The sequence below is a fragment of the Ziziphus jujuba genome, chromosome 1 (assembly GCF_031755915.1).
Source record: "Ziziphus jujuba cultivar Dongzao chromosome 1, ASM3175591v1".
In the NCBI taxonomy this organism is placed as follows: Eukaryota; Viridiplantae; Streptophyta; class Magnoliopsida; order Rosales; family Rhamnaceae; genus Ziziphus; species Ziziphus jujuba.
Window position 1 is genome coordinate 629,394 of NC_083379.1, and position 27,356 is coordinate 656,749.

A 27,356-nucleotide genomic window follows, 5' to 3' on the forward strand; every position below is an offset into this window, starting at 1 on the left:
ATTAAACAAAAATAAAAAATCAAATGAAAATACCATACAGAGAAAGAGAAAAAAAATAAATAATTAATAAAACAAAGCTATTTACTTATAATCTTAGAATTGAAATAAATAATTTTATAAAGCACTTTCCTTTTGGTTTGAAGATACCATATCTGTCGTAGATGGAGGACTAAAAAGTAAATAAAAAATTGATTTCTATTAATTTGTAGAAAATTAATATATTCTCATACACACAAGAGAGCAACTCACACTAACACACACTCACTTGACTTTTAATGGATCACACTCAGGACAAGGTACAAAACCATTTATTACACTCTTCTCACTTAATAAAGGACATACACTCACACTCTCTTTTTTTTTGTTTTTTTGATAAAGACATACACTCACACTCACATAATCATTCACTCTCCCTTTTTATTATTATTATTGGACTCAACACAAAGAGACTCATACATCACCTTTTTACACTAGTTAAATTCGGTTGATTTGGATGATTATAGATTTAATATATTAATATTTTAATTATAAATTTCTTCTCATTAATTCCTAGACACTAGCTGGTTAGCTCCACTTTTAAAAGAAATCAAGACAATTGTGATTATTCTAGAGAATAATTATGAGTTGGCATTGACATTTATCAATATCAACATCAAGAATGGCTATAGCTTTGCTATTATTGTTGCTTTTATATATTTTGCATCCTCAATTGGAAGTTACTGCATTGGCCACTTCATCTGATCGTGGTATGGACGTCATAATCTCCTTTTTTATACGTTTCTTGTCAATTTTTAATGGAAAATTAAATTTAATAAAATAAAAGAAATAATTCCTTTATTTTCCCTTCATTATCCTTTCTTTCCACTCATTTGCCATTCAAATAGGAGAATCAAGTCCTTTCATTTCTTTTCTATTCTATCAATTCAGACATAGTATTAATGTTAGACTGGTAATTAATTAATTAGCTTTTGATGAAATAGATTATTAAGGTGTGATTTAATTTTGTTTTGAACTATTGGCACCGTGGCCACCAAGGGAGTGTTGGGGAATGTTTTTTAATAAATATTTATTTTTTGTAGTATTTTTGTTAATAAGTGTTTTATAAAATAAGTAATAAAATGTTTCACTATGTACAATGAAAAGTACTTCTAAATTTATTTTTAATATTTTAATTAATGTATTTAATATCTATATTTTTAAATCTTGACAACATGTATTTGAAGAAGTACCATCTTTTAAAAGCAACTTTAGTGCCTTTTTTTTTTTCTTTTTGTTTTTTTTGTTTTTGTTGTTCAAAAAAATACTTTTTAGTTTTTTGTCAAACATAATCACAAATATATATTGTTTTTGGTTCTTGAAAGCACTTATTAAAGCTTCAAAAACATATCCAATTATGCTCTAAAGTAATATTTTCATTGATCTTGAAAAGAAAAAAAACTGAATTATTTACATGGGACTAAAAATTAATATAAAAGAAAAAGGAAGAGAAGAAATTCCTAGTTTTCTATGTTATATTTTCAGTTTACATATTCTTAACCGTACACCGTAACATCCAAAATAAGTTGTTTTTTTTTTTTTAATTTTCATTATTTAACTTGTTATAATCTACTGTACAAAAAAAGAAAAAAAAAAGAAAAAAAAGAAAAAAAGGAACCAGGTTATAAACTCTCAAAATGACCTTAGCCGAAGCAATTAAATGAGTTAGTTTTATTACATACGATGAACATTCTCATGTCATGTCTGCATCAATGCTTAATTTGGTATTTTCCATATAATGTCTCTGTTTTATTTATTTATTTATTAGTCTTTCCCTGATCTCTTTAACCCTTGGTAGAAGGAAAGTGGAAAATGCAAATCAAATAAACAACATAACTAGATTATATACGACCCAAATCCTAAACTGCTACATATACTTCTTGACTTTTAAGAGCAATCCAATACTTATGTGAAACAGCTTTTACTGGATGTTATTTTAAACCAAATATTAACTTTCTTCAAATTTTGACCTCTTCTCTTAATGTTTTGCAGATTTTAGTCGCATGACATCCGTACATAATGCTACTGATTCACCATTAGAAGACATATACGACTATATACAAGTAGGAGGAGGCACAGCAGGGTGCCCATTGGCCTATCAGAAAAATATCTGTTTCTTGTTCTTGAAAGAGGCAGTGCCCCTGCTCATATTATTTGAAAGAGACGTGGAAAAAAATCATCTTCTCTTCCAATGCACCACGTGACTAGTGTAATATTATTTGATGAAATCTATGTCTCTGTGTTTTCCTCTGTTCTGCCATTAACAAACTCAAACGCAGGTTTTTCTGCAACTGGAGTCATATATATTGATACGAAAGGCAGGACTCATCGGGCATTTATAAGACATGTGAGGTGGTACTGAGTGCGGGGCCAATTGGGAGCCTCCAACTTCTTCTTCTCCGCGGAGTTGGACCAGTTCATCATCTTTCTTCACTGCATATACCGATTGTTTACTCAAATCCTGACGTGGGAAATTTTATGGCCGACAATCCTCGTAATAACATCAACATTGTAGGTCCATTTGCATTGGACTCATCAACTGCACAGGTGGTAGGAAGTACCAGTGATTTCAATATTGCAGAGGCTATGTCCCTCAATTTGCCATTTTCTTTTCCTCAAGCTTTTGGCCTGTTTCCAAACTCCAAACTCCACTTCTCCTTTACAATTCAGTTTGGAAAACATTGTTCAGAAGTTCTCCGGATCTAAGTCCACCGCTTCCCTCCAGTTGCTGTCATCCGCCAAAGTGAAGCTTTACGGTTCAACTTCTTTTCTGAAGCAGTGGACCTTGCTCGTTGTGTTAAAGGAACGAGGGAGGTTGGTGATTTGCTGAAGAAAAAGTTCCTGGAACAACTAAAGTTTCAAGTTCCTGGAACGACTAAAGTTTCAGGATTTGGAGGGTACAGAAGATTTCAAGTTTTTATGACCACCTTTGCCGAAGAATCAGTCTGATGATGCATCAATGGTGACGTTTTGTCGAAGCACGATGCCGAACTTCTGGCATTTCCATGGTGGATGCTTGGTGTGAAAAGTGGTAGATGGTGATTATCTGGTGAAGGGTACAAATTCACTTCGTGTGGTAGATGGATCCACAGTCAATGCCTCACCGGGGACCAATCCGCAGGCCACTGTTATGATGATAGGCCGGTTAGTTTTCATTTTAGATTAGAAACTAATATTAATTTTACAAATTAATTAATTATAACCAATTGCCTTAATGTTTTTTTTTACTTGGATGTGTGTATTTTGAGCAGGTACGTTGGGCTTAAGATTCTGCAGGAAAGAAAAGCAGCAAAGTATGTGGATACGACATTGTGATCAATATCATGTTTTCAATGAATTCGAAATAGTAAAATAAATCGAGGAATAATAAATTTGTTAAACGACCGTTTCCATGTGTGATGAGTTTGTTTTGTAATTCTTTGTTGTGTCTACATTTAATTAATCTATAAGACTAGGTTGTGATATGCTTCACTTGCTGCAAGCTCAGTCTTCGTTATATCAGAAATTTTATATCAGCATGATTTGTTCTCAGAATTACACTTGTTTTTTTGGTCAACAGAATTTAACTATTTGGTCACCTATTTTTGAAGTTTTAACTATTTTTTTCTTATTTATTTATCTAATTATCTCCTTAATAAATGATTTCTATTAGTATATTTTTTGGTCAATGACTTATGTTTGTTCTTTTATCTTAAATCTTAAACGAGTTAAGTGCATCTTAGGTCCAAATAGACCTTAATGATTATGTTTAATTTTTTTAATTAAAGATATTACATATTAATAGTGAAATTTTATGAAAGATATATAACGATCCTTAATTAATGGGTCGGGTCTTAGGATCGCCTAAACGGACTTTAGATTTGGGAACATTTGAAAAGGTCCAAAAACTGAGAACCCTCAAAAAGGGCTTGGAACCTAGATTGCACGAACAAATCCTAGAACCAAGACTGCTGGAATGGATTCATGACCTGGAAACGCCTGAAAAAGTCCATAAGTCAAGCTCACCAGATTCAAGATAAGTTGGTTTTAAGATACAAATGTAAAAGACAAACACAAAATTGAATGAGGACTAGTAACCACATTTTTTTTTTTTGGTCATTAACATATAATAGATTTTAAAAATAATATTTGAAATAGTCATCTTTTTGTATATTTATTTATTTTATTGAAGTAAAACCTGACTTTATTGATCCCCCCCCCCCCCCAAAAAAAAAAAAAAAACTCACTTTATTGTATTTTAATATATATATATATATAAATATATATATATTCCTGCAGTATATGCTCCATTTTTTTGGTCATTAACTTGTAACCAGTTAGTTATTCCATATATAGATTTAAAACATAATGTCAAAGAAATAGTCGTCTTTTTATTTATTTATTGAAATAAAACCTGAATTTATTGTGTTTTAATTTGTATATGTTTTTGGAGTATATGCTCCATGGTCCATACTATTATGGTTGAAAACATATTTGACCTTTTTTTGTTTTGGTTGGAAATAAATTTAACCTTTTTATATTAAAATAAATCCTATAATTTTATAGTTATTTATTTGTCAAATATATATATTTACACACACACACACATATAGAAGTGATATTCAAGTGACTATCTTTCAATTTATTCTAGGAGATATGATAGTGTGGACAACAAAAAGAAACTTATATTGTCTAATTTATTTGGTTTTACATGTTAATCTTTACAATATATATAAATATATATATATATATATATACACATATATACATATATATTTAGAGAGAGTTAGACTTACATTAGGACTACCTAATAATTTTAACATAAGATTTTCCTTTGATTACATCAAAGATTATGATTTAAAATGTAAAAGTAATCAAATATAAGTTTAGTGACATACTAAAATAATATTTTGGAAGAGTAAACCTTGTTGGGATCCAGTAATTAATAAATATAATTTTAAATTTCAACCTTTAATATGATTCAAAAGTTGAAAAAATAAGTTTTGACGTTAGTTCTAATATTAAAACTTGATTTGACTCTGATTATATATATATTTTTATATTATATTATATATGTTAATATCTAAGATAAAATATATTTGGGATCATATGGGTGATATTTTTAGTATACACATCAGTATATTTATTAAATTAAGTTTGGAGATAGTTTTCAAGAAAATATTTCTATATATATATACAATGCAACCATGCTCGTATTAGATCGACTTGATGGTTTTACCATAAATATTTTATTTTTCAGTCCGTAGATCGCTTCAATGACTAATATTAAAAAAAATTTATTTATAGTTATTTGAGTCTTTCCAAAGTTTACTTTGCTCAAATGAGATTTTCATTGGTATATCACTAAATCCATATTTGATCAATGATTAAAATTAAAATTTTAGCTTTCAATGTGATTTAAAATCTAACAATAAAAAAACCTAATACTAAAACCATTAGGTCTATCTAATGTGAACCTAACTCTATCACATATATTTTTGAAATTTAGATATGTATAAAAATTATTTTATTGTTTGTATTTATTTAAAACAAATATGTACATTAATCCATAGCATTAAAGAAATAAATCATAAATATAGAACAAACTGTCAACCGCATTACTTATTTTCTAGAACTATTCAAAATATTAATATACCAATATTAATTTTTTAAGTAACTACTTGTTTGGTAATCGAAATATTATAAGTCATCAACTGATAAGAAACTTTTGATAATGAACTACAGTACTAGCTCTCCAAATTAAATATATACATATATATATATATATATATTGTATGTCATAATTAGTTTAGGTGTAATTGTCACTAACAACACAAAGCATGCTTTTTTTTTTTTTTTGGTTGGTTAATAACGACACAAAACATGTTGTTAACATAATCAGTCACATAACTAAATTGAATTAAAATCGACAAGGGATTTAAAAGTGCTCGATTTGTACAGTAGAAGTAGGTATGCAATGTATGCAATACCTTAGAATTGACTATCTGGCTTGACTTTTGTGGATGTTCATTGTCAAAGTCAAACAATACAATTAGCAATGTACTATTTTTTGAAGTAAAACATTAATTTTGTATTAACAAATAAGACCAGAGACAGCAGTTAGTATATTACCCCAAAGAAAAAAAAAATAAAAAAAATACAGTGGTAAGTAAAAGAGTAATGAGCCGGGCCCCTCTTCTAACAGCAAAGAATAATTAAGATTCTCAAGAATGGCCATATTGAGCCGGTGCTTGACCAACTCTATTAGTACTTCTAAATTCTAATAATGTAGAGTTGGATGGAGACCTTCTACCATAATTTTTCTGTTCATCTAAACTTGAAAAGCAATTATTCCCCCCCCCCCCCCCCCTAGTTTTTTTTTTTTTTTAATGTTTTTAAATTAAGAGAGGATCATATAAATAGTAGATAAGAATAAGAACTGAAAATCTGAATCCTGTATTGTTTCATACTAATCAATGTTAGAAGCTAATCCCATTGGGCATTTATTGATAATTACAGCTTGTGTGGTAATTTACAGTGTAACTGGAATTTGATTTAGAAAAATGCATAAACAAAAACACATATGGCGAAGTGAAAAGCATTATTGAAGATTATTGCCAATAATGATGAATAACATTTTCAAAACAAATTGGCTCCTTTTATTTGAAGACTATATAAAAAATTAAACAGTAGCAGTGTTGAAAAGCTAGAAATACTGGAATGAGAGACAAAGAATCACGAAGGCCAGTTAAATGTGTTTCATTTTCAAATACTGTCTTCGAAGACAAACGATGATGAAATATTGTTGCTACACATGCATTGTCTTGTAAAAATAATTGAGAATCCATTGTATGCCAAAATCTGTAACGGATTTTGTCTTCGCAGATAAAATGTTGTGATATTTTATCATCAATGATTGCATTGCATTGCATTTATGTGAAAATCCATCAATAAAGATTGTATTTCGCGCTCCATTATTTCTCTCGATATAACGTTGCGTATACATATTTTAATCCTATAATGCGTGTATGGTGGTAGAGATGATAGGTGAGTTGATCGATTTTGTCATACAAATTGTTTTAAAATAAAAATTGATATATAAAGGGGATTTATTGAGAAAGATTGTGAATGACAATTATTTACAATAGTTAGATTTAGAAAATTATACAGATTTAATAATTGTAAATGTTATTTTTCATTATCTCCTTTAATAAATTTTTTATTATATTATTTTTATATATTTAAATATATAAATATATTATCTTCTCGAATGTTAGTTGAATTTTTTTTTTAATTTTTTTGTCAAATAAATAATATTATGATTTTGGTAAACGCCTTGGGAACTCACATCATGATTTTCCTTTTGATGGAAGAAGTTGGATCTCGAGAAATCATGTATCTTTTATTTCAGATAGTATATAGCTAGTGGAGGCTGACAGTCTTGTCTAAGAAATTAAAAAATGTTTCTTATTTAGCAGCCCCAGCCCAAGTAAGATATAATTTATACGAAGAACATGGTTTAATTGGCAAGATTAAGCCAACGGAGCAAATGTTGGACTTTTTGCATGATTATATATATATATATATATAGAGAGAGAGAGAGAGAGAGAGAATCCGTTTTTATATGTACACAAAGATTTTTTTATAAATATATATATATATATATATATATATATATATATAGAATCAGTTTTTATATGTGCAAAAAGATTTTTTATAAATATCATTTTGATCATTGAATTAATAGTTTTATTGGTGTATAAGGCATAATTATCTATAACTTTCCAATATGCATTCATTCAATGTAGTTATTTGTTAAATACTTTGGTTCAGTGAATATTTCCTATATATATATATATATATACACATACATTATTTTCTATAATTATTTGCAAAATATTCAAGCTATTCTTGCATGCTTATTTTATATAATTATAAAGGACTAAAAGAAGACAGAGGAAGGGAGGAATAAAAAATAAAAAGAAAAACAGAAAAAACAAAACAATTTTTTTTCAAAAGCACCATTGATCAGTCTATAAATTATCAAAAACACCTTCCGCTTTTAGTTCAAAGTTACCATAGAGACATTGAAAATGGCTACAGCTTTGTTTTTGATTATGCTTTCATATATTTTGCATCCTCATTTGGAGGTTCTCGCATTGGCCACTTCATCTGATCACGGTATGTAGTATATAACCCTGTAATTTTTATTACTTTTATGCTGAATCATATCTTTATTTGTACATCTCTTAATGTTGGATTGGTAAATAATTAGCTTTTTATAAAATAAATTATTAAGGTATAATTGTGTTTCGAACTATTGGCACCGCGGCCACAATAAAGACATTTCCATTGAGCTAATAAAAATGAATTACTTCCTTGCAACTGAAAATGAGTACAAAAGAAAAACGAAGAAAAAAACAAGTATTAATTTTTCGTGTTATATTTTCTATTTACATATTTTTAACCAAAAAACAGTAAAATCTAAAATTGGTTACTTTTTATTTTTATTTTTTTTTAATGAACCAATTAAACGCGTTAGTTTAACATTTTCATGTCATGAATAAAGTCACTGTTCATTTATTTATTTATTTATTATTTTTATTACTCTTCACTCGTCTCTCTTAGAAGAAAAAGAAAAAAGTTGGAAAATGCAATTCCAGTAAATTACATAACTGTAAATTATATGCGACTAAAATCCTAAATTGCAGCAAACTTTGGGACTTTTAAGAGCAATTCAATATGTATATGAAACAGAACATCTTTTTCTGGATGTTATTTCAAATGAAATACCAATTTTGTTCGAAATTTCTCATTTGTCTTCATATTTTGCAGATTTTAGTTACATGAAATCTGTACAAAATGCTACCGATCTACCATTAGAAGAGTCATACGACTATATAATAGTGGGAGGAGGCACAGCAGGGTGCCCATTGGCTGCAACTTTATCAGAAAAATACTCTGTTCTTGTCCTTGAAAGAGGCAGTGCCCCAGTTTCATACCCAAATGTGTTAAGCGCAAATGGCTTATTAGCTAATCTATTGCAGGAAGACGATGGAAAGACACCAGCTCAGCGGTTCACTTCAGAAGATGGAGTTCCAAATGCAAGAGGAAGGATCCTCGGCGGTAGTAGCATGATCAATGTGGGATTTTTCTCCAGAGCGGATGACCAATTCTACAATGAATCAGGCATTGACTGGGACATGGATTTGGTCGAGAAGTCATACCAGTGGGTGGAAGACACTATTGTGTTCCGCTCCAATTTGTCTGCTTTTCAATCTATTTTCAGAAAAGCTTTGCTTCAAGCTGGAGTTGGTCCTGACAATGGATTCAGCCTTAAACACTTGGTAGGAACCAAAACTTCGGGTTCTACCTTCGATAACCAAGGAAGGAGACATGGAGCTGTGGAGCTTCTCAACAGAGCAGTACTGAAGAATCTGAGAGTTGCAGTTGAGGCCTATGTGGAAAGAATCATCTTCAGCTCTTCCAATAATGCATCACGTGAGTACTACTAGAACATTATTGTTTGATGAAATCTGTCTCTCTTTGTGTTTTTCTATTAACAAACTCAATACGCAGGTTTGTCTGCAAGTGGAGTCATATATACTGATTCGAAAGGGAAGACTCATCGGGCATTAATAAGAGAAAAGGGAGAGGTGATACTGAGTGCAGGGGCAATTGGGAGTCCTCAACTTCTCCTTCTCAGTGGAATTGGTCCAGTTCATCATCTTTCTTCTCTGCATATTCCAATTGTTCACTCAAATCCTGATGTAGGAAATTTCATGGCTGACAATCCTCGTAATAACATCAACATTGTAGCCCCATATGCATTGGACCCATCAGTTGTACAGGTTGTAGGAATTACCAGTGAGTTCAATATTATAGAGGCCATCTCCTACCCTTTGCCATTTTCATTTCCTCAACCTTTTGGCCTCTTTCCAAAGTCCACTTCTCCTTTACAATTGACTGTGGCAACCATTGTCGAGAAGTTCACGGGACCTCAGTCGACCGGTTCCCTTCGGTTGCTGTCATCGGCCAAGGTGAAAGTTAGCCCGGCTGTGAGGTTCAACTACTTTTCTGAAACGGTGGACCTTGCTCGTTGTGTTAAAGGAATGAGGAAGGTTGGTGATTTGCTGGAGACAGTGTCCTTGGAAGAACTAAAGTTTGAAGATTTGGAGGGTGCAGAAGGTTTCAAGTTTTTAGGACCATCTTTGCCAAAGAACCAATCTGATGATGCATCAATGGGGACATTTTGTCGAAGCACGGTGACAACGTTTTGGCATTACCACGGTGGTTGCTTGGTGGGAAAGGTGGTGGATGGTGATTACAGGGTCAAAGGGACAAATTCACTCCGTGTGGTTGATGGATCCACATTCAATGCCTCACCAGGGACCAATCCTCAAGCCACCCTTATGATGATAGGCCGGTTAGTTTTCTTTTTAAATTAATTAGAAAAGTTATATTAATCTCTCAAATTAATTGTAACCAATTGGCTTTTACTTGGTTGTTTGTATTTTGGGCAGGTATATTGGGCTTAAGATTCTGCAGCAACGAAGAGCAGCAAAATAGATATGTAAAATATTGTGATCAGGAATAACAAACTTGTAAAACGACCACTTCCATGTGTGATGAGTATGTTCAATAAGTCATGGTGGTGGTTGAGCATATGTATTATAAATCTTTGTTGTATCTACATTTAATTAATATATAAGACTTGTGCTCTGTTTCACTTGCTTCAAGCTCCATTCCATAACAACAGAAATTTTTCTCATCATGTTTTGTCTAGAAACACTTTGATCACTTCTTTTTGAACTTTCATTTTTTTTCCCCCTTATTTCTCTATCTAATTATTTCTTCAATAAATGATATATAATAGTGGCTCTTTAGTTGAAATTGGATTTCAAATGAGAATGGAAAAAAAAAAAAAAAATATACATGCTACGCCGTTTAAAGTATATACAAATGAGAAAGGGAAAAAAATCTCGATAAAAGTTCAAATGATTGACATCTGATATATAATATGACTTCCTGGATTGGCCATGGCCAATTGATAAAACTTGTTTGTGAAAAAACAAAATAAAAAAAGACATTAAGCCATGTCTTTTGCTTACTTTGGAATCTAAATTTTAATCTAAGTGAGAGGTACCAGGAAAAAACAATTCTTCCCCGTCTTTAGAACTTTGTGTCAGGCAATTAGTGAAATTTCGTCATCAATGATTGATTGTATTTTGAGATGAACTTATTTAATGTGAAGATTCTTTTTTTTGTTTTTTTTTTTGTTTTTTGGTACTAATTTGAAAATTCGTTGAATATAATTTGCAGTCCAACTCGTTCCAGAAAAAACAAGAAACAAAAACAAGAAAACAATTTTTGAGAAGCACCTTTGTTTGTATAAATTATCATAACCGCCAATATCGTAGAGAGAATTCACCAAAAATAAAAATAAAAATATCATACAGAGACATCGAGAATGGCAGCAGCTTTGTTATTGTTTCTGCTTTCATATATTTTACATCCTCAAACGCAGGTTCTTGCATTGGCCACCTCATCTGATCATGGTACATAACCCCATTAATTTCTTCTTCTTTTTATATTATTTTATTTTTTTAAATATCCTGAATCATATCTATTTGAATATCTTTTAAAGTTGGATTTGTAATTAGCTTTGACAAAACAGATTATTAAGGTATAATAGTGTTCTGAACATTTGACACCATGGCCACAAAAAAATTTCCATTGAGCTGAAGGGAATTATATTTACATGGAACTAAAAATTAATGTAAAAGAAAAAAGGCAAAAAAAAATAAAAAAAATTGTCTACATTTTTTATGGTCTATTTACATATTTTCAATCAAAATCAATAAAACCAAGATTTTTTTTTTTAATCAGTTATAAACTCTGAATATTAATGTGTTAGATGCATTTAGTTTTGTCAGATACAAAAGATCAATTTCATGTTGTGGTGTGTATCTGTCACAATGTTTAATTTCGTCTTCCTATAATGTCTCTGTATTTTCTTGTCTCTCTCAAACCCAACATAGATAGAAAGTGGAAAATGTAAATCAAATAATTAAAACCAACATAACTAAATTATATATACAGTCTCCAACTCTAAGCTGCACATATATGCAGCAACAGAAGAGCTTTTTCTGGTTATTATTTCAAAATTTAAATCAAATATCAAACTTTGTTCAAAATTTTCATTCTTTCTCTTCGTGTTTTGCAGATTTTCGTTACATGAAATCTGTAGGTAATGCAACAGCTGTACCATTAGAAGACGAATATGACTATATAATAGTAGGAGGAGGCACAGCAGGGTGTCCATTAGCTGCAACTTTATCAAGAAAATACTCTGTTCTTGTCCTTGAAAGGGGCAGCGCCCCTGTTTCATATCCACAGGTTCTGACTGCAAAAGGCTCAGGGGCTAATCTCCTGCAGGAAGACGATGGAAAAACCCCTGCTCAGAGGTTCGTTTCAGAAGATGGAGTTCCAAATGTAAGAGGAAGGATCCTAGGTGGCACCAGCATGATCAATGGGGGATTCTTCTCCAGAGCCAATAACCAATTCTACAACGAATCAGGCATTGACTGGGACATGGGTGCGGTCGAGAAAGCATATAAGTGGGTGGAAGATATTATTGTGTTCCGCTCCAATTTGTCTTCTTTTCAATCTATTTTTAGAGAAGCTCTACTTGAAGCAGGAGTTGGTCCTGACAATGGATTCACTTTGCAACACTTGGTAGGGACTAAAATTTCGGGTTCAACTTACGATGACCAAGGAAGGAGACATGGAGCTGTGGAGCTTCTCAACAAAGGAGTGCTGAAGAATCTGAGAGTTGCAGTTGAGGCCTATGTGGAAAAAATCATATTCTCTTCTAATGCATCACGTGAGTACTACAAGAACATTATTATTTGATGAAATATGTGTCTTCCTATGTTTTTCCATTAACAAACTCGAACGCAGGTTTGTCTGCAACTGGAGTCATATACACTGATTCTAAAGGGAAGACTCATCGAGCATTAATAAGAGATAAAGGAGAGGTGATATTGAGTGCAGGGGCGATTGGTAGCCCGCAACTTCTACTTCTCAGTGGAGTTGGACCTGTTAATCATCTTTCTTCTCTGCATATTCCGGTTGTTCACTCAAATCCTGATGTGGGAAATTTCATGGCAGACAATCCTCGTAATATGATCAACATTGTATCCCCATTTGCATTGGACCCATCATCAGTACAGGTTGTAGGAATCACCAGTGACTTCAATAGCATGGAGGCCTTCTCCTACACTTTTCCATTTTCTTTCCCTCAACCTTTTGGCCTTTTTCCAAATTCCACTTCTCCCTTGGAATTTAGTTTGGCAACCATTGTTGAGAAGTTCTCGGGACCTCAGTCCACCGGTTCACTCCGGTTGTTGTCGTCCGCTGATGTGAAAGTTAGTCCAGCTGTCCGGTTCAACTACTTTTCTGAAACGGTGGACATTGCTCGTTGTGTTAAAGGAATGAGGAGGGTTGGTGATTTGCTGAAGACAGAGTCCCTTGAACAACTAAAGTTTCGAGATTTGGAGGGTGCAGAGGGTTTCAAGTTTCTTGGACCATCTTTGCCGAAGAACCAATCTGATGATGCATCAATGGAGACGTTTTGTCGGAGCACAGTGAGATCCTTCTGGCATTACCATGGTGGTTGCTTGGTGGGAAAGGTTGTGGATGGTGATTACAGGGTGAAGGGGACAAATTCGCTTCGTGTGGTAGATGTATCCACATTCGATGCGTCACCAGGGACCAATCCCCAGGCTACCCTTATGATGATAGGCCGGTTAGTTTTCTTCTTAAATTGCGAAGCTAATATTAATCGTACAAATTGATTAATTATAACAACTTGGGTTAATGTTTTTTTACTTGCTGTGTGTATTTTGGGCAGGTACATTGGGCTTAAGATTCTGAAGGAAAGAAGAGTGGTAAAGTAGATAGATATATACAACACTGTGATCATCTTGTTTTCCATTTACCTGCAGAGAATTCGAAAATGTCAAATAAATCGAGAAATAGTAAATTTACCACATTTCCATATGTAATGGGATGCTTTGTAATTCCTTGTTGTACGTACATTTAATTGATATACAAGGCTAGGCTGTGCTCTGCTTCACTGTGCTTCAAGCTCTTTGTCAGAATTACACTATTTGATCACCCCTTTTTTTTTTTTTTTTTCCGAACACTTTTTGATTATTTGTTTATGTAATTGTCTCCTTAATTAATGATCTCTAATAGTATCTTTCTTTAGACTTCAAATAATGATCACAAATAGTATCTGTGAAGGTACCTTTTGTTTTGACAATATTAATGAAACCAACTTTATTGATTTCAACGTGGCGGAATACAATTTTTTCCCTTTTTTTTTTTATTTGTTTTGGTGAGATAAATTTTTTTCTTGTTTTAAAAACATACTACAAAATCCTCTTCCTGTATTACAGTTTACACAAAATTAACTGGGTATAAATTTGCTGTTAATATCTTATGGTACATATGGAGATGATCACTCTGCTCATATATTTGTGAGCCTAATATGATTTTAGATTGACAAAGTAAAGGCTATTCCTTTTGTCTGCCTATGAGTGACAAAGCAGTGGATAATATATGCTTAGAAGTCAGCCCTGCTGGTCTCTCTCTCTCTCTCTCTCTCTCTCTCTCTCTCTCTCACACACACACACACACACACACACACACGCACGCACGCGCGCACACACACACACACACACACATAAAAAAAATTAAAATAAAAAATAAAAAATAGTCTTCTTTGTAATCTTACATGACAGATAGATCAATATGAAAAAATAAAACAAAATTTTGCTTAAATATAGTCATCTTTGATGTGTTCTTTGAGCTTTGAAATCTTCAATGCTTAACATTCAAATTTGAAAAGAAAATTTTCATGAAAATCTAGAAATTTTCTTTTTTCACAAAAGAAATAAAGTGTCTAACATATTCATACTTTTGAAATAATTATGTAAGAGAAAGTTTTATGTACGAAGATATTTGACAAACATTTTTGACAAATATCATCTTATTCCTTGAATATTTAGATTTAACAGCGTATAAATTATGGATATAATTATGCATAACTTTTCAATTTTTATCAATCTTTAAATATACCAAATTAATAGTCTAGATAATTTGTCAAAAGATCTTTAATAAAATACTATAGTTCATTGAACCTTTCCCATTATGGGTCATATGAATCGTGCTTTTTTTAAATATAAATTTTATAGGCTTATCCTTCCTTTTGTTTTAGTTGAATTTTAAAGTTTTTTTCTTTTTCTTTCCCTTTTAAATAATGAGTGGGAGGATTCGAATTTACATCATCTAAAACAATAATGGCTTTTGACAGTTGATTTTTCATATAGAGACATTTGAATTTTAAAGTTTTTTGGCAAAATAGATTTATATTTTTCTATTTTTGAATATTTTATCAGTAAACACTTGTTTGGTTGTCCAAGTATTATAATTGCCTCCCCCGCTGTCATAATTAGTTCAGTTGCAGAATTTTCTCATCTGTTAACAGCATTAGTTACATAACTACGTTGAAATAAAAAAAAAAATAAAACAAAAAACAAAAAAGTGAATTTTGTCATTGTGCATTTGACTCTATTCGAAAAATATTTTCAAGGTAACCAAACAATACATATAGCAATTATCCATGGACAGATTTGACCAGCCATAATATTTTGAACTTAATCGTATTAGCTATTAACCATCATTGTTGAAAAACATTACAGCTGGTGTGGCACTTACACTGCAATTGGTGATTGTTTTAGAAAGTTAGCAAAAATAAAAACTTATATGGTCAATTGGAAATTTATAATAGAGAAATATCATCTACGATACTTAGTGATTATGACCAACAATGATGAATAACACTTTTAAATCAAATTAATTAATTATATATACAGAGTCTTAAGTAAAGTTTATTTTACTTTATTAAATTAAGATCCTTATTTGACAATAATTGGATCACATTAAAAGCTAAGATTTAAAATTTTAAAAATAGTTAAATATGAATTTAATAATATGTTAAAATTTTATTTAGAAAAAGCAAATCTTGTCAAAATTCGAAAATAAATAAATATAATTTTAAATTTCAACTTAATCTAAAAACTGAAATAAATATCATATTAGTTTTAGAACTTAATTAAAACTAACTAACTATATATATATATATAATACTTAACTAATAAAAAGTAATAGTGAGATTTGGTGAAGAATAGGGATATCGCTTATTCTCGAATTACATAAGTTAACGAATTTGCCATTAAAATGTATTGTTTGCAAATCCTTAATCATATCTTTTGCTTATGTTGGAATCTAAATTTTAGATGTAAAAAAATAAGGTACTACGAAAAAATCCCTCGCACTCTTAGGAACTTTTTAAGTGGGGCAAAATTTCATCGTCGTACTTTGCGGTCGAAATTATTTAATGTGAAAATTCTATTTTTTGTTTTTTAGATAATGTGAAAATTAGTTTTTTTTTTTTTAAATAATAATGTGAAAATTAGTTGAACATAGTATTTTGCATACGAACTAGTTCCTTAATTTATCAAAATATTCAAAGAGGACTTTTGAAGAGGGACAACTAGATATAATGGGTATATGGTAGAGATGGTAGACTGGTTGATTTCGTTGTATAGAATGGCGTGTAATATATATATATATATATGGTGATTCTATGATTAGGATCGTCCACATACAAACTAAAAGAAAAAGCCGATGCCTTTTTGGAAATAAAAATGTAAAAAGCGTCGGTTTTTCTCTCACTAACATTTTTTAGAATTTTATTTTTTTTAAAATATCAGTTTTTTCTTGGTCTGTATATAGACGGTCCTGATCGTAGAAAAACTCTATATATATATATATATATAACTTCCTTTTTGTGATGTTAGTGAAAGGGATGGTTAGAATTATCAATATTTTTGGTCAAAGAAATATAAAAATATAATTTTGATAAACATTTGGGGAGTTCTTGATATAATATTCCCTTTTAAATAATTGAAGGAGCTGGGTACTCAAGAAATTATTAAGAAATTAACGATATTTCTAGTTTGACAGCCGCGGCAAAAATTGTTTAAATGGCAAGATTAAGCCAATGGAGATGATGTTGGACTTTTTCAATTATATACCTTTAAAGTTTATTCTACTGAACCAAGGAGCCCAAAACATTCTTAGCTCCTGTAGTTCATTGGCAATAATAGACTGCCAATTTATATAAAAAAAACAAGTAGTCTGTTCTTGCCAATAATTATTGGAGCTCAGGAAATTTTGGGCTCCGCTGCCCAATTGAATATTACTATATACATTAGTTTCCATGCAGATTAGCAAAACCTCCAAGCTATACCAACACGCTTATTTTATATTTTTTAATTATGGACTACCAAAAAATAAGAAAAAAGAAAACACAAAAACACAAAAACAAAATAAAAAAATAACGAATAACAAATTTTTCAAAAGCACCTTCTTTCTATAAATTATGATAAGGAGCTTCCTTTTGGTTTCAAGATATCATAGACATATCGAGAATGGCAGCAGCTTTGCTAGTGTTTATGCTTTCATATATTTTGCATCCTCAATTGGAGGTTCTTGCACTGGCCACTTCATCTGATCATGGTACACAATCCCATTAATTTATTATTATTGTTGTTGTTGAGTTGTTATTTAATATCCTGAATCGTTTCTATTTGTGTCTCTTAGTGTTGGATTTGTATTTAGCTTTGACAAAATAGATTGTTAAGGTATAATTGTGTCCTCAACTTTAGGCATCATAGCCACTAAAAGAAATTCCATTGAGCAAAAAGGAGTTAATTTACATTTTTTTTTTAATGAATAAAAGGAGTCATATTTACATGGAACTAAAAACTAGTATAAAGCAACAAAAAAAAAAAAAAAAAAAAGAGTACTTTTTCTAAGTTATATTTCTGTTTGCATATTTTTTTTATCAAAATCACTAAAACAAAGAATTATCTTTTAATCTGTTATAAAAGCTTTTTTTTTTGGCTACGAAAGTGGGTGTTGTATTAACCAAAAAAAGAGGCAAAATACACAATACAAACCAAGAACAGGGAGAGGGAAGCTAACCACTCTCCTTGTTCATCTCCTCTACCAACTCTCTGGGAAGCAAAGAAAGGGGCACATTCCCATTCCAACCATTAGACAGTCCCCATCGGGATACAAAGCATTTAGTTTATCATTTACGTATGTTGTGTATCTTTCATAAATGCTTGATTTCGTCATCCTGTAATGTCTCCGTATATCTTTTTGTCTCCCTTTAAGCTTAACCCATTATAGATAAAAAGTTGTAAATGGAAATCAAATAATTGAACCAATATAACTAAAACTATATATAGAGTCTCCCATCCATATGCTGCTCAGCTACATATATACTTTTCTGACTTCTAAGAGCAATCCACCACCATGTATAAGAAACAGAGCAGCTCTTTCTTGATGTTATTTCAATTCAAATACGAATTTTGTCAAAACTTTCACTCTTCTCTGCACATTTTGCAGATTTTAGTTACATGAAATCAGTATACAATGCAACTGATCTACCATTAGAAGATGTATACGACTATATAATCATAGGAGGAGGCACAGCAGGGTGTCCATTGGCTGCAACTTTATCAGAAAAATACTCTGTTCTTGTCCTTGAAAGAGGCAGTGCCCCGGTTTCATACCCACAGGTGTTAAACGCAAACGGCCTATTGACTAATTTCTTGCAGGAAGACAATGGAAAGACGCCTTTTCAGAGGTTCATTTCAGAGGATGGAGTTCCAAACGCAAGAGGAAGGGTCCTGGGTGGCAGCAGCATGATCAATGTGGGATTCTTCTCCAGAGCCGATGACCAGTTCTACAATGAATCAGGCATTGACTGGGATATGGATTTGGTCGAGAAAGCATATCAGTGGGTGGAAGACACTATTGTGTTCCGCTACAACTTGTCCACTTTTCCGTCTATTTATAGAAAAGCTTTGCTTGAAGCAGGAGTTGGTCCTGACAATGGATTCAGTCTCAAACACTTGGTAGGAACCAAAGCTTCGGGTTCTACCTTCGATGACCAAGGAAGGAGACATGGAGCTGTGGAGTTTCTCAACAAAGGAGTACTGAAGAATCTGAGAGTTGCAGTTGAGGCATATGTGGAAAAAATCATCTTCAGCTCTTCCAATAATGCATCACGTGAGTACTACAAGAACATTATTATTTGATGAAATCTGAGTCTCTCTCTGTTTTTCCATTAACAAACTCAAACGTAGGTTTGTCTGCAACTGGAGTCATATTCACTGATTCTAAAGGGAAGACTCGTCGAGCATCTATAAGAGATAAAGGAGAGGTGATATTGAGTGCAGGAGCAATTGGGAGCCCTCAACTTCTTCTTATCAGTGGAGTTGGTCCAGTTCCTGACCTGTCTTCCCTGCATATTCAGGTTGTTCACTCAAATCCTGATGTGGGAAATTTTATGGCAGACAATCCTCGTAATACGATAAGCATTGTAGTCCCATTTGCATTGGACCCATCAGTAGCACAGGTTGTAGGAATTACCGGTGACTTCAATATTATAGAGGCTATCTCCTTCAATTTGTCATTTTCATTTCCTCTACCTTTTGGCCTTTTTCCAAATTCCACTTCTCCCTTGGAATTTAGTGTGGCAAACATTGCCGAGAAGTTCTCAGGACCTAAGTCGAGTGGTTCACTCCGGTTGCTGTCGTCCGCGGAGGTGAAAGTTAGCCCGGCTGTTCGGTTCAACTACTTTTCTGAGGTGGGGGACCTTGCACGTTGTGTTAAAGGGATGAGGAAGGTTGGTGATTTGCTGAAGACAGAGTCCTTCAAACAACTAAAGTTTCAAGATTTGGAGGGTGCAGAAGGTTTCAAGTTTTTAGGACCTCCTTTGCCGAAGAACCAGTCTGATGATGCATCAATGGAGACGTTTTGTCGAAGCACGGTGGGGACCTTCTGGCATTACCATGGTGGTTGCTTAGTGGGAAAGGTGGTAGATGGTGAATACAGGGTGAAGGGGACAAATTCACTTCGTGTGGTAGATGGATCCACATTCAATGCCTCACCAGGAACTAATCCTCAGGCTACTCTTATGATGATAGGCCGGTTAGTTTAATTTCTTTAGTGAGAAAACTAATATTAGTTTTCTTAATCTTAAACTTACAAATTAAATATAATCAATTTCCTTAATATTTCTTACTTGATTTTGCATACTTTGGGCAGGTACATTGGGCTCAAGATTCTACACGAAAGAAAAGCAGCAAAGTAGAATTGAAAAAAAAGTCTAGATAAATGAAGGAATGATAAATTTGTAAAACGACAATTTGGTGCATTATGTTCAATAAGATGAGCTTACGTTTCGTAATGCTTGTTTTTTAAAATTATGATACCATGTACTTTTTGTTTTGATAATATTAATGAAACCAACTTTACTGATTTCAATGAGTTGTTTAAAGAACATGCTACAATACCCTCTCCTACATTACCATTTACACTAAATTAAATGGATATATATTTGCTGTTAATATCTTATGTTGCATATGGAGATAATTGTAGGAATCATATAGATAAGTATTGGGGTCAAAATGTGTTAAGGGCGTTGCACGAGCGCCTTCGGATCTTTGAACTTCACATGTTCATTTGAACTTGGACCAGTAAATAAGCGAGCCAAATAAATGGTTCTTTGAGTTGGCTAAAGGATTTTGAAATAGACAAATGAGCCCTTCTACATAAGTCAAAATAGGTGAGCTAGAAAGAAATATAAATGGGATTGATTATAGATTAAAATGCCATTTATTCACGTAATATAAATTATTTTATTATTATTAGGTTAAAAACCCCCAAATGGATTACCTTTTTATTAAAATAATTTAAATTAAATCGTATAGTTTATGCCGATCCAATCAATCTCCAATTAAAAACTCCAAAATGTAGTTATTTAATTAAAATATTGATTTTAGATCTGACGGATCTAATGAGTTCTTTATATTAAATTGGATATCAAGAATAAGCAGTACAGAAAATGATGTGTAATAGAAAATACATTCACGATTTCTGTTTTTCTCCATTAAAAATTTGAATTTCTGGAAAATAATTTGTAAAACATAAATATAAAGGTTTGAAAGCAGTATGTTTATAGGCTGCAAAACACTAACATCCTAAAATTTAATTATCAAGTTAGACTTTCTCTTATCCAAATAATCACTTAAATGATTTCTACTACTTATAAGCTAATTTAAGGATCTACAACTATCATTACTAATCATAGTCCTAACCAACAGGTTACCCTGTTTCTAGAGGATAAATCTAACAATAATCACTTTCATAAGACATTTGTGTGTCTAATGAGCTGTCCCTTCGTCTGACAAAGTTATAAATACTGTTATGTTTTTTCACAATAAATAAATATAGATCCATGCTGGATATAGATCGATATGGTCAAAAAAAAAAAAAAAAAAACAAAAAAAAAAATTGCTTGTTCAATCGTATTATGATTCGTTCTTCGAGCTCTGAAATCAATAGCAGACAAATTTGAAAAATATATACATATTCTATGATAATCTAGAAATTTTATTTTATCACTAAAGAAATACAAATGTCACACACACACACACACACACACATATTTGCGAAATAGAAAAAATTATAAATTTTAAGTTTTGGGAAGAAGGGGACGTTTTCCTTCACTTTGACTTTATCGGGTGGCAAAGTAGGCAAAATTGCTAATTTGGCAAAAATTGCTTACCGTTAAGTTTATTTGGCAACGTTGCTAATTTTTCTTTTCTTTTCTTTTTTTTTGGAATAATTTATATATAAAAACTTGTTTGATATTCAGAAAAAATATTATAATGCTGATAAAAAAACTTCATAAATTTGGCAATGTATCGTGTTATTCATGTAGTCATGTTTAAAATTCTTTATTTAAATATCGATTATATTTTCGTTTTAAAATATTTAAATACAAACTCATTTATTAAATTATTTTATAGATTGTAACATATCTAATTAATTTATTAAATTCAATTATAAAATTTATTTAAAGATATAAAATATTATGACAAAAAGATTTAAATAAAAATAGTCAAAATACAAAGTCATACTTAATCAATGATTAGTAACAAAATAATTGCAAGAAATAATTATATCTATAAAATTAACTATTAAATAGACGAATTAAAATATAACATATAGATAATAGGACAAAATAGTATTGTAAAATAATAAATATTTAATAAATATAATATTTATTTCAAAAGTACCCTTTATAACATTTTAATCCGTTAACTAATGTGTTTTATCATACTGGTATTGTTATTAACCTATACTCTTAAGGAGCACGAAAATTGATGATATGGTGTAAATTTCTGTCATGTTATCATTGTGTCATCTAGAATTTTTCTAAATTTACTTTACTTTACCTTCCAAAAAGAAAAAAAAAAAAAAAGAAAACTAATAACAAACTTTTGATAATATTTATTGAATTAGCTCTAAAATTTTAAAAATCTTATATACATATCGTATGTCATAATCATAATTAATTTAGGTGCAGAATTTAGCAATTTTTCATGGAGAGATTTGACCTGCGAGTGTAAGAAGTTAATTATATTAGGCATTAATAATCACTATTGGGGATATTTACAGCTGGCATGGCACTTGGATTGTAATTAGTAATCGTTTAAGAAAGTCACAAAAACAAACAAAGAGAATAGTTTTAGTGGTTGAATATTTTTATCTATATTATAAAAATATGGGTTCGAATTATGGGGATGAGATTTGAAAAAAGTTGTAATTAAAAAAAAATAAAAAAAAGGAAGTCACAAAAACAAAATAAATAATTAAGTGGAATTTTATTATACAGAAATATTATCTACGTTATTTATAATGATTGTAACTAATAGTGAGGAGTAGTAGTTTTAAATCAATTTAAATTGTAATATGTATGCAGTGGACTACGTAATTAGAAATATATATATATGTATAGAAATATTTGGTGAAGAATAAGGATATTATCAAAAAACAGTTGACGGGTTTTAAATTGTAAAGAAAGATGATAATACAAGGATTTCATAAACCTAGACTTAAAAAACAAGATATGTACTAGGGCTGCTTTTCATATAAGAATAAAAAAAATACTCTCAGTAGCAGTTCAAACGATTGACATCTAATATATAATATGATGCCCCAGATTGACCCGGCCTTCGCGTAATCTTGTTTGTAAAAGTCATGCGGGCGCTTAGTTGCTATATCCCTCTCATTGTAAATTTAAATATGATTTTTTTTTCCTTTTTAAATTAGATTTTGTTATAATGATTTAAAAAAAAAAAGATTAAATTATATCTTTTTATTCAATTGGAATCTAAAGTGAAGTGGTCAAAAAATCAATCTAAATGAAAGGTACTAAGGAAAAGAAAAAAAAAATTTCCTCCCTCTCTTTGGAAATTTGTATCAGGCAGTTAGTGAAATTTCGTTATCAATGATTGTATTTTGGGATGGACTTATTTAATGTGATTTTATTGGGGGGTAAATAATGTGAAAATTCGTTCAACATATTAAATTATTAATTTGTGAACTTCTACCAAACAAAAAATATTTTTTTTAAAAGCACATTCATTTCTATAAATTATCATAAGCACCTTCCTTTTGGTGTGAAGATATCATAGAGAAAATTCACCAAAAAAATAAAAAATATCATAGAGATCGTTATCGAATGGCAGCAGCTTTGCTACTGTTTCTGCTATCATATATTTTGCATCCTCAATTGGAGGCTGTTGCATTGGCCACTTCATCTGATCATGGTACATAACCCACTTAATTTTTTTCTTTATTTTTTATTTTTTGTTTTTAATACACTGAGCAATACTATTTGTAAATCTTTTAATGTTGGATTTGTAATTAGCTTTGACAAAATAGATTACTAAGATATAATGGTGTCCTGAACTTTTGGCACCATGACCACTAAAAAGATTTCCTTTGAGCTGAAAGGAATTATATTGACATGGAACTAAAAATTAGTATAAAAATAAAAACTTGTATTTTTTCTTATGGTGTATTCCTGTTTACATATTTTTAAGCAAAATCACCAAAAAGAAGACTTTTTATCAGTTATAAACTCTGAATATTAATGTTTTAAATGCATTTAGTTTTGTTAGATAAAAACGATCATTTACAAGTTGTGTATCTGTCACAATGATTAATTACGTCTTCGAATATAGACGAAAAGTGTAACATGCAAATGAAATAATTAAAGCAACATAACTAAACTATACATCTATAGTCTCCAGCCATATCCTACATAATTTTTTTTTGCTTTTAAGAGCAGTCCTCTACTATGTATATGAAACAGAGCAGCGTTTCTAGATGTTGTATCAAATTAGATATATCCTTTATTCAAATTTTCACACTTCTCTTCACGTTTTACAGATTTTAGTTACATGAAATCTGTACACAGTGCAACTGATCTACCATTAGAAGATGTATATGACTACATAATAGTGGGAGGAGGCACAGCAGGGTGTCCATTGGCTGCAACTTTGTCCGAAAAATACTCTGTTCTTGTCCTTGAAAGGGGCAGTACCCCTGCTGCATATCCCCAGGTGTTGAACGCAAACGGCATGTTAAATAATCTCTTGCAGGAAGACGATGGAAAGACACCTGCTCAGAGGTTCGTTTCCAAAGACGGAGTTAAAGTTGTAAGAGGCAGAATCCTGGGTGGTACCAGCATGCTGAATGGGGGATTCTTCTCCAGAGCCGATGACCAATTCTATAATGAATCAGGGGTTGACTGGGACAAGGATATGGTTGAGAAGGCATATCAGTGGGTGGAAGACACTATTGTGTTCAGCTACAATTTGTCTACTTTTCAATCTATTCTAAGAAAAGGTTTGCTTCAAGCAGGTGTTGGTCCTGACAATGGATTCACTCTGCAACATTTGGTTGGAACCAAAACTTCCGGTTCAACCTTCGATGATCAGGGAAGGAGACATGGAGCTGTGGAGCTTCTCAACAAAGGAGTATTGAACAATTTGCGAGTTGCAGTTGAGGCCTATGTGGAAAGAATCATCTTCAGCTCTTCCAATAATGCATCACGTGAGTACTACTAGAACATTATTGTTTGATGAAATCTGTCTCTCTTTGTGTTTTTCTATTAACAAACTCAAACGCAGGTTTGTCGGCAACTGGAGTCATATATAAGGATTCGAAAGGAAGGACTCATCGGGCATTTGTAAAAGATAAAGGAGAGGTGATATTGAGTGCAGGGGCAATTGGGAGCCCTCAACTTCTTCTTCTCAGTGGAGTTGGTCCAGTAGCTCATCTTTCTTCTCTGCATATTCCTGTTGTTTACTCAAATCCTGATGTGGGAAATTTTATTGCCGACAATCCTCGTAATAACATCAACATTGTAGCTGTTAGAGTTAGTGATCCGAATTCTTGTTGACCCGACCCGAAAAGCTCGCGGTGCGACCCATTTTGGTGAAACTAATTTTGGAGAAAAATTTGGGGCTTTATGGTGGAAGCGGAGATCTCGGGCGGACCTGTTCAATTTTAGGGTTTCTTCTGTACTATATATATTTAGTTTTCGGCTGTAATTAGGGTTCAAGGGGTATCGCACAATTCGGCTCACCTTTTGTACCAATCTTTCGATATTGGATTTGCTTCTCCCTGCCCGTGGTTTTTCCCGTCAAGGGTTTCCACGTTAATTGTGTGTTTGTTCTTCGCTTTCTTTGTTTCCGTTGCTATTTGTTTTCTCCCAATTTCGTAACATGCCCGATGAGTCCTCCCTTTCGAATCAGTATATACGACTCCCGTTGAGGATAAACCTGTGTGTTGGAGTTTGTTAATGGAAAAACAGAGAGAGACACACGTCAAATAATGTTGTACTAACTACTTACGTGATGCATTATTGGAAGAGCTGAAGATGATTTTTTCCACATAGGCCTCAACCGCAACTCTCAGATTCTTGAGTACTCCTCTGTTGAGGAGCTCCATGGCTCCATGTCTCCTTCCCAGATCATCGAAGGTTGAACCGGAAGATTTGGTTCCCACCAAATGTTGCAGAGTGAATCCATTGTCAGGACCAACTCCAGCTTGAAGCAAAGCTTTTCTAAAAATAGATTGAAAAGAAGACAAATTGGAGCAGAACACAATAGTGTCTTCAACCCACTTATATGCTTTCTCGACCACATCCATTTCCCAATCAATGCCTGATTGATTGTAGAATTGGTCATGAGCTCTGGAGAAAAATCCCCCATTGATCATGCTGCTACCACCCAGGATCCTTCCTCTTACATTTGGGACTCCATCTTCTGAAACGAACCTCTGAGCAGGGGTTTTTCCGTCGTCTTCCTGCAAGAGATTAGCTCCTGAGCCTCCTGCACTCAGGACCTGTGGGTATGAAACAGGGGCACTTCCTCTTTCAACGACGAGAACAGAGTATTTTCTTGATAAAGTTGCAGCTAATGGACAACCTGCTGTGCCTCCTCCTACTATTATATAGTCGTATACGTCTTCTAATGGTAGATCAGTTGCATTATATACAGATTTCATGTAACTAAAATCTGCAAAACATGTAGAAAATGAGTGAAAATTTCGAACAAAACTTGATATTTGACCTATAGCAGCTTAGAGTTGGAGAATATGGAGTTTCGTTCTGTTGGTTTAATTATTTGATTTGCATTTTCCACTTTTTATCTATTACGATTTAGAGGGAGACGAGAAGATTCAGAAGACGAAATTAAACATTGTGAAATATGCACACCACAACATGAAATTGATCTTTTGTATCTAAAGAAACTAAATGCATTTCACACAGCAGTATTCAGAGTTTACAGCTGATATAATATATATATATATATACAATAATAATAATAATTATTAGTATTAATGGGGTTATGTACCATGATTAGACGAAGTGGCCAATCCAAGAATCTCCAATTGAAGCTGCAAAATATATGAAAGCAGAAACAGTAGCAAAGCTGCTGCCATTGTCGATGTTTCTCTATGATATTTTTATTTTATTTTTTTTATGAATTCTCTTTATGGTATCTTCAAGCCATATGGAAGGTGCTTATGATAATTTATGCAAACGAAGGTGCTTTTCAAAATTTTTTGTTTTTTGTTTTTTGTTTTGCAGTCTTCGTAACTTAATATGTTCAACGAATTTTCACATTATTTACCCAAAAAAAAAAAAAAATTCACACTAAATAAGTTGATCCCAAAATACAATCATTGATGACGAAATATCACTAATTGTCTGACACAAAGTTCCAAAGACGGGGTTTTTTATTTAATTATTTTTTATTTTTTCCCCT

At 31.9% G+C, this 27,356-nt stretch overlaps 5 protein-coding genes and 1 long non-coding RNA gene across 7 annotated transcripts; 5 read left to right on the forward strand and 1 right to left on the reverse strand.

Moving 5' to 3' along the window:
* Nucleotides 1-1,087: 1,087 nt before the first annotated feature.
* On the forward strand, nt 1,088-3,517 carry LOC112493578 (uncharacterized). Of its 2 annotated transcripts, XR_007240232.2 has the most exons (3): nt 1,259-2,245; nt 2,316-3,180; nt 3,288-3,517. It is a non-coding gene; the product is annotated as an uncharacterized LOC112493578 (long non-coding RNA). The 2 variants fall into 2 exon arrangements; XR_003058030.3 differs by having other exon boundaries at nt 1,088-3,180.
* Nucleotides 3,518-8,002: 4,485 nt separating this feature from the next.
* On the forward strand, nt 8,003-10,742 carry LOC107432124 ((R)-mandelonitrile lyase 2). Its single transcript, XM_048467455.2, has 4 exons — nt 8,003-8,196; nt 8,851-9,516; nt 9,595-10,441; nt 10,539-10,742. The coding sequence occupies exons 1-4, from the start codon at nt 8,109-8,111 to the stop codon at nt 10,582-10,584; spliced, it is 1,647 nt and encodes a 548-aa protein (XP_048323412.1). The 5' UTR covers nt 8,003-8,108; the 3' UTR covers nt 10,585-10,742.
* Nucleotides 10,743-11,485: 743 nt separating this feature from the next.
* On the forward strand, nt 11,486-14,193 carry LOC107432123 ((R)-mandelonitrile lyase 2-like). Its single transcript, XM_048481314.2, has 4 exons — nt 11,486-11,573; nt 12,242-12,901; nt 12,979-13,825; nt 13,931-14,193. Exons 1-4 carry the CDS (start codon nt 11,486-11,488, stop codon nt 13,974-13,976), a joined length of 1,641 nt encoding a protein of 546 aa, XP_048337271.2. The 3' UTR covers nt 13,977-14,193.
* Nucleotides 14,194-17,519: 3,326 nt separating this feature from the next.
* On the forward strand, nt 17,520-20,432 carry LOC107432121 ((R)-mandelonitrile lyase 2-like). The gene is made up of 4 exons (XM_060813470.1): nt 17,520-17,667; nt 18,565-19,230; nt 19,308-20,154; nt 20,272-20,432. Exons 1-4 carry the CDS (start codon nt 17,580-17,582, stop codon nt 20,315-20,317), a joined length of 1,647 nt encoding a protein of 548 aa, XP_060669453.1. The 5' UTR covers nt 17,520-17,579; the 3' UTR covers nt 20,318-20,432.
* A 3,323-nt stretch (nt 20,433-23,755) lies between these two features.
* LOC132805279 ((R)-mandelonitrile lyase 1-like) lies at nt 23,756-25,824 on the forward strand. Its single transcript, XM_060820110.1, has 3 exons — nt 23,756-23,843; nt 24,469-25,134; nt 25,212-25,824. Exons 1-3 carry the CDS (start codon nt 23,756-23,758, stop codon nt 25,481-25,483), a joined length of 1,026 nt encoding a protein of 341 aa, XP_060676093.1. The 3' UTR covers nt 25,484-25,824.
* A 64-nt stretch (nt 25,825-25,888) lies between these two features.
* LOC132800224 ((R)-mandelonitrile lyase 1-like) lies at nt 25,889-27,164 on the reverse strand. The gene is made up of 2 exons (XM_060813465.1): nt 26,943-27,164; nt 25,889-26,603 (listed from the first exon to the last, which is right to left on the reverse strand). Exons 1-2 carry the CDS (start codon nt 27,028-27,030, stop codon nt 25,930-25,932), a joined length of 762 nt encoding a protein of 253 aa, XP_060669448.1. The 5' UTR covers nt 27,031-27,164; the 3' UTR covers nt 25,889-25,929.
* Between the last annotated feature and the right edge of the window lie 192 nt (nt 27,165-27,356).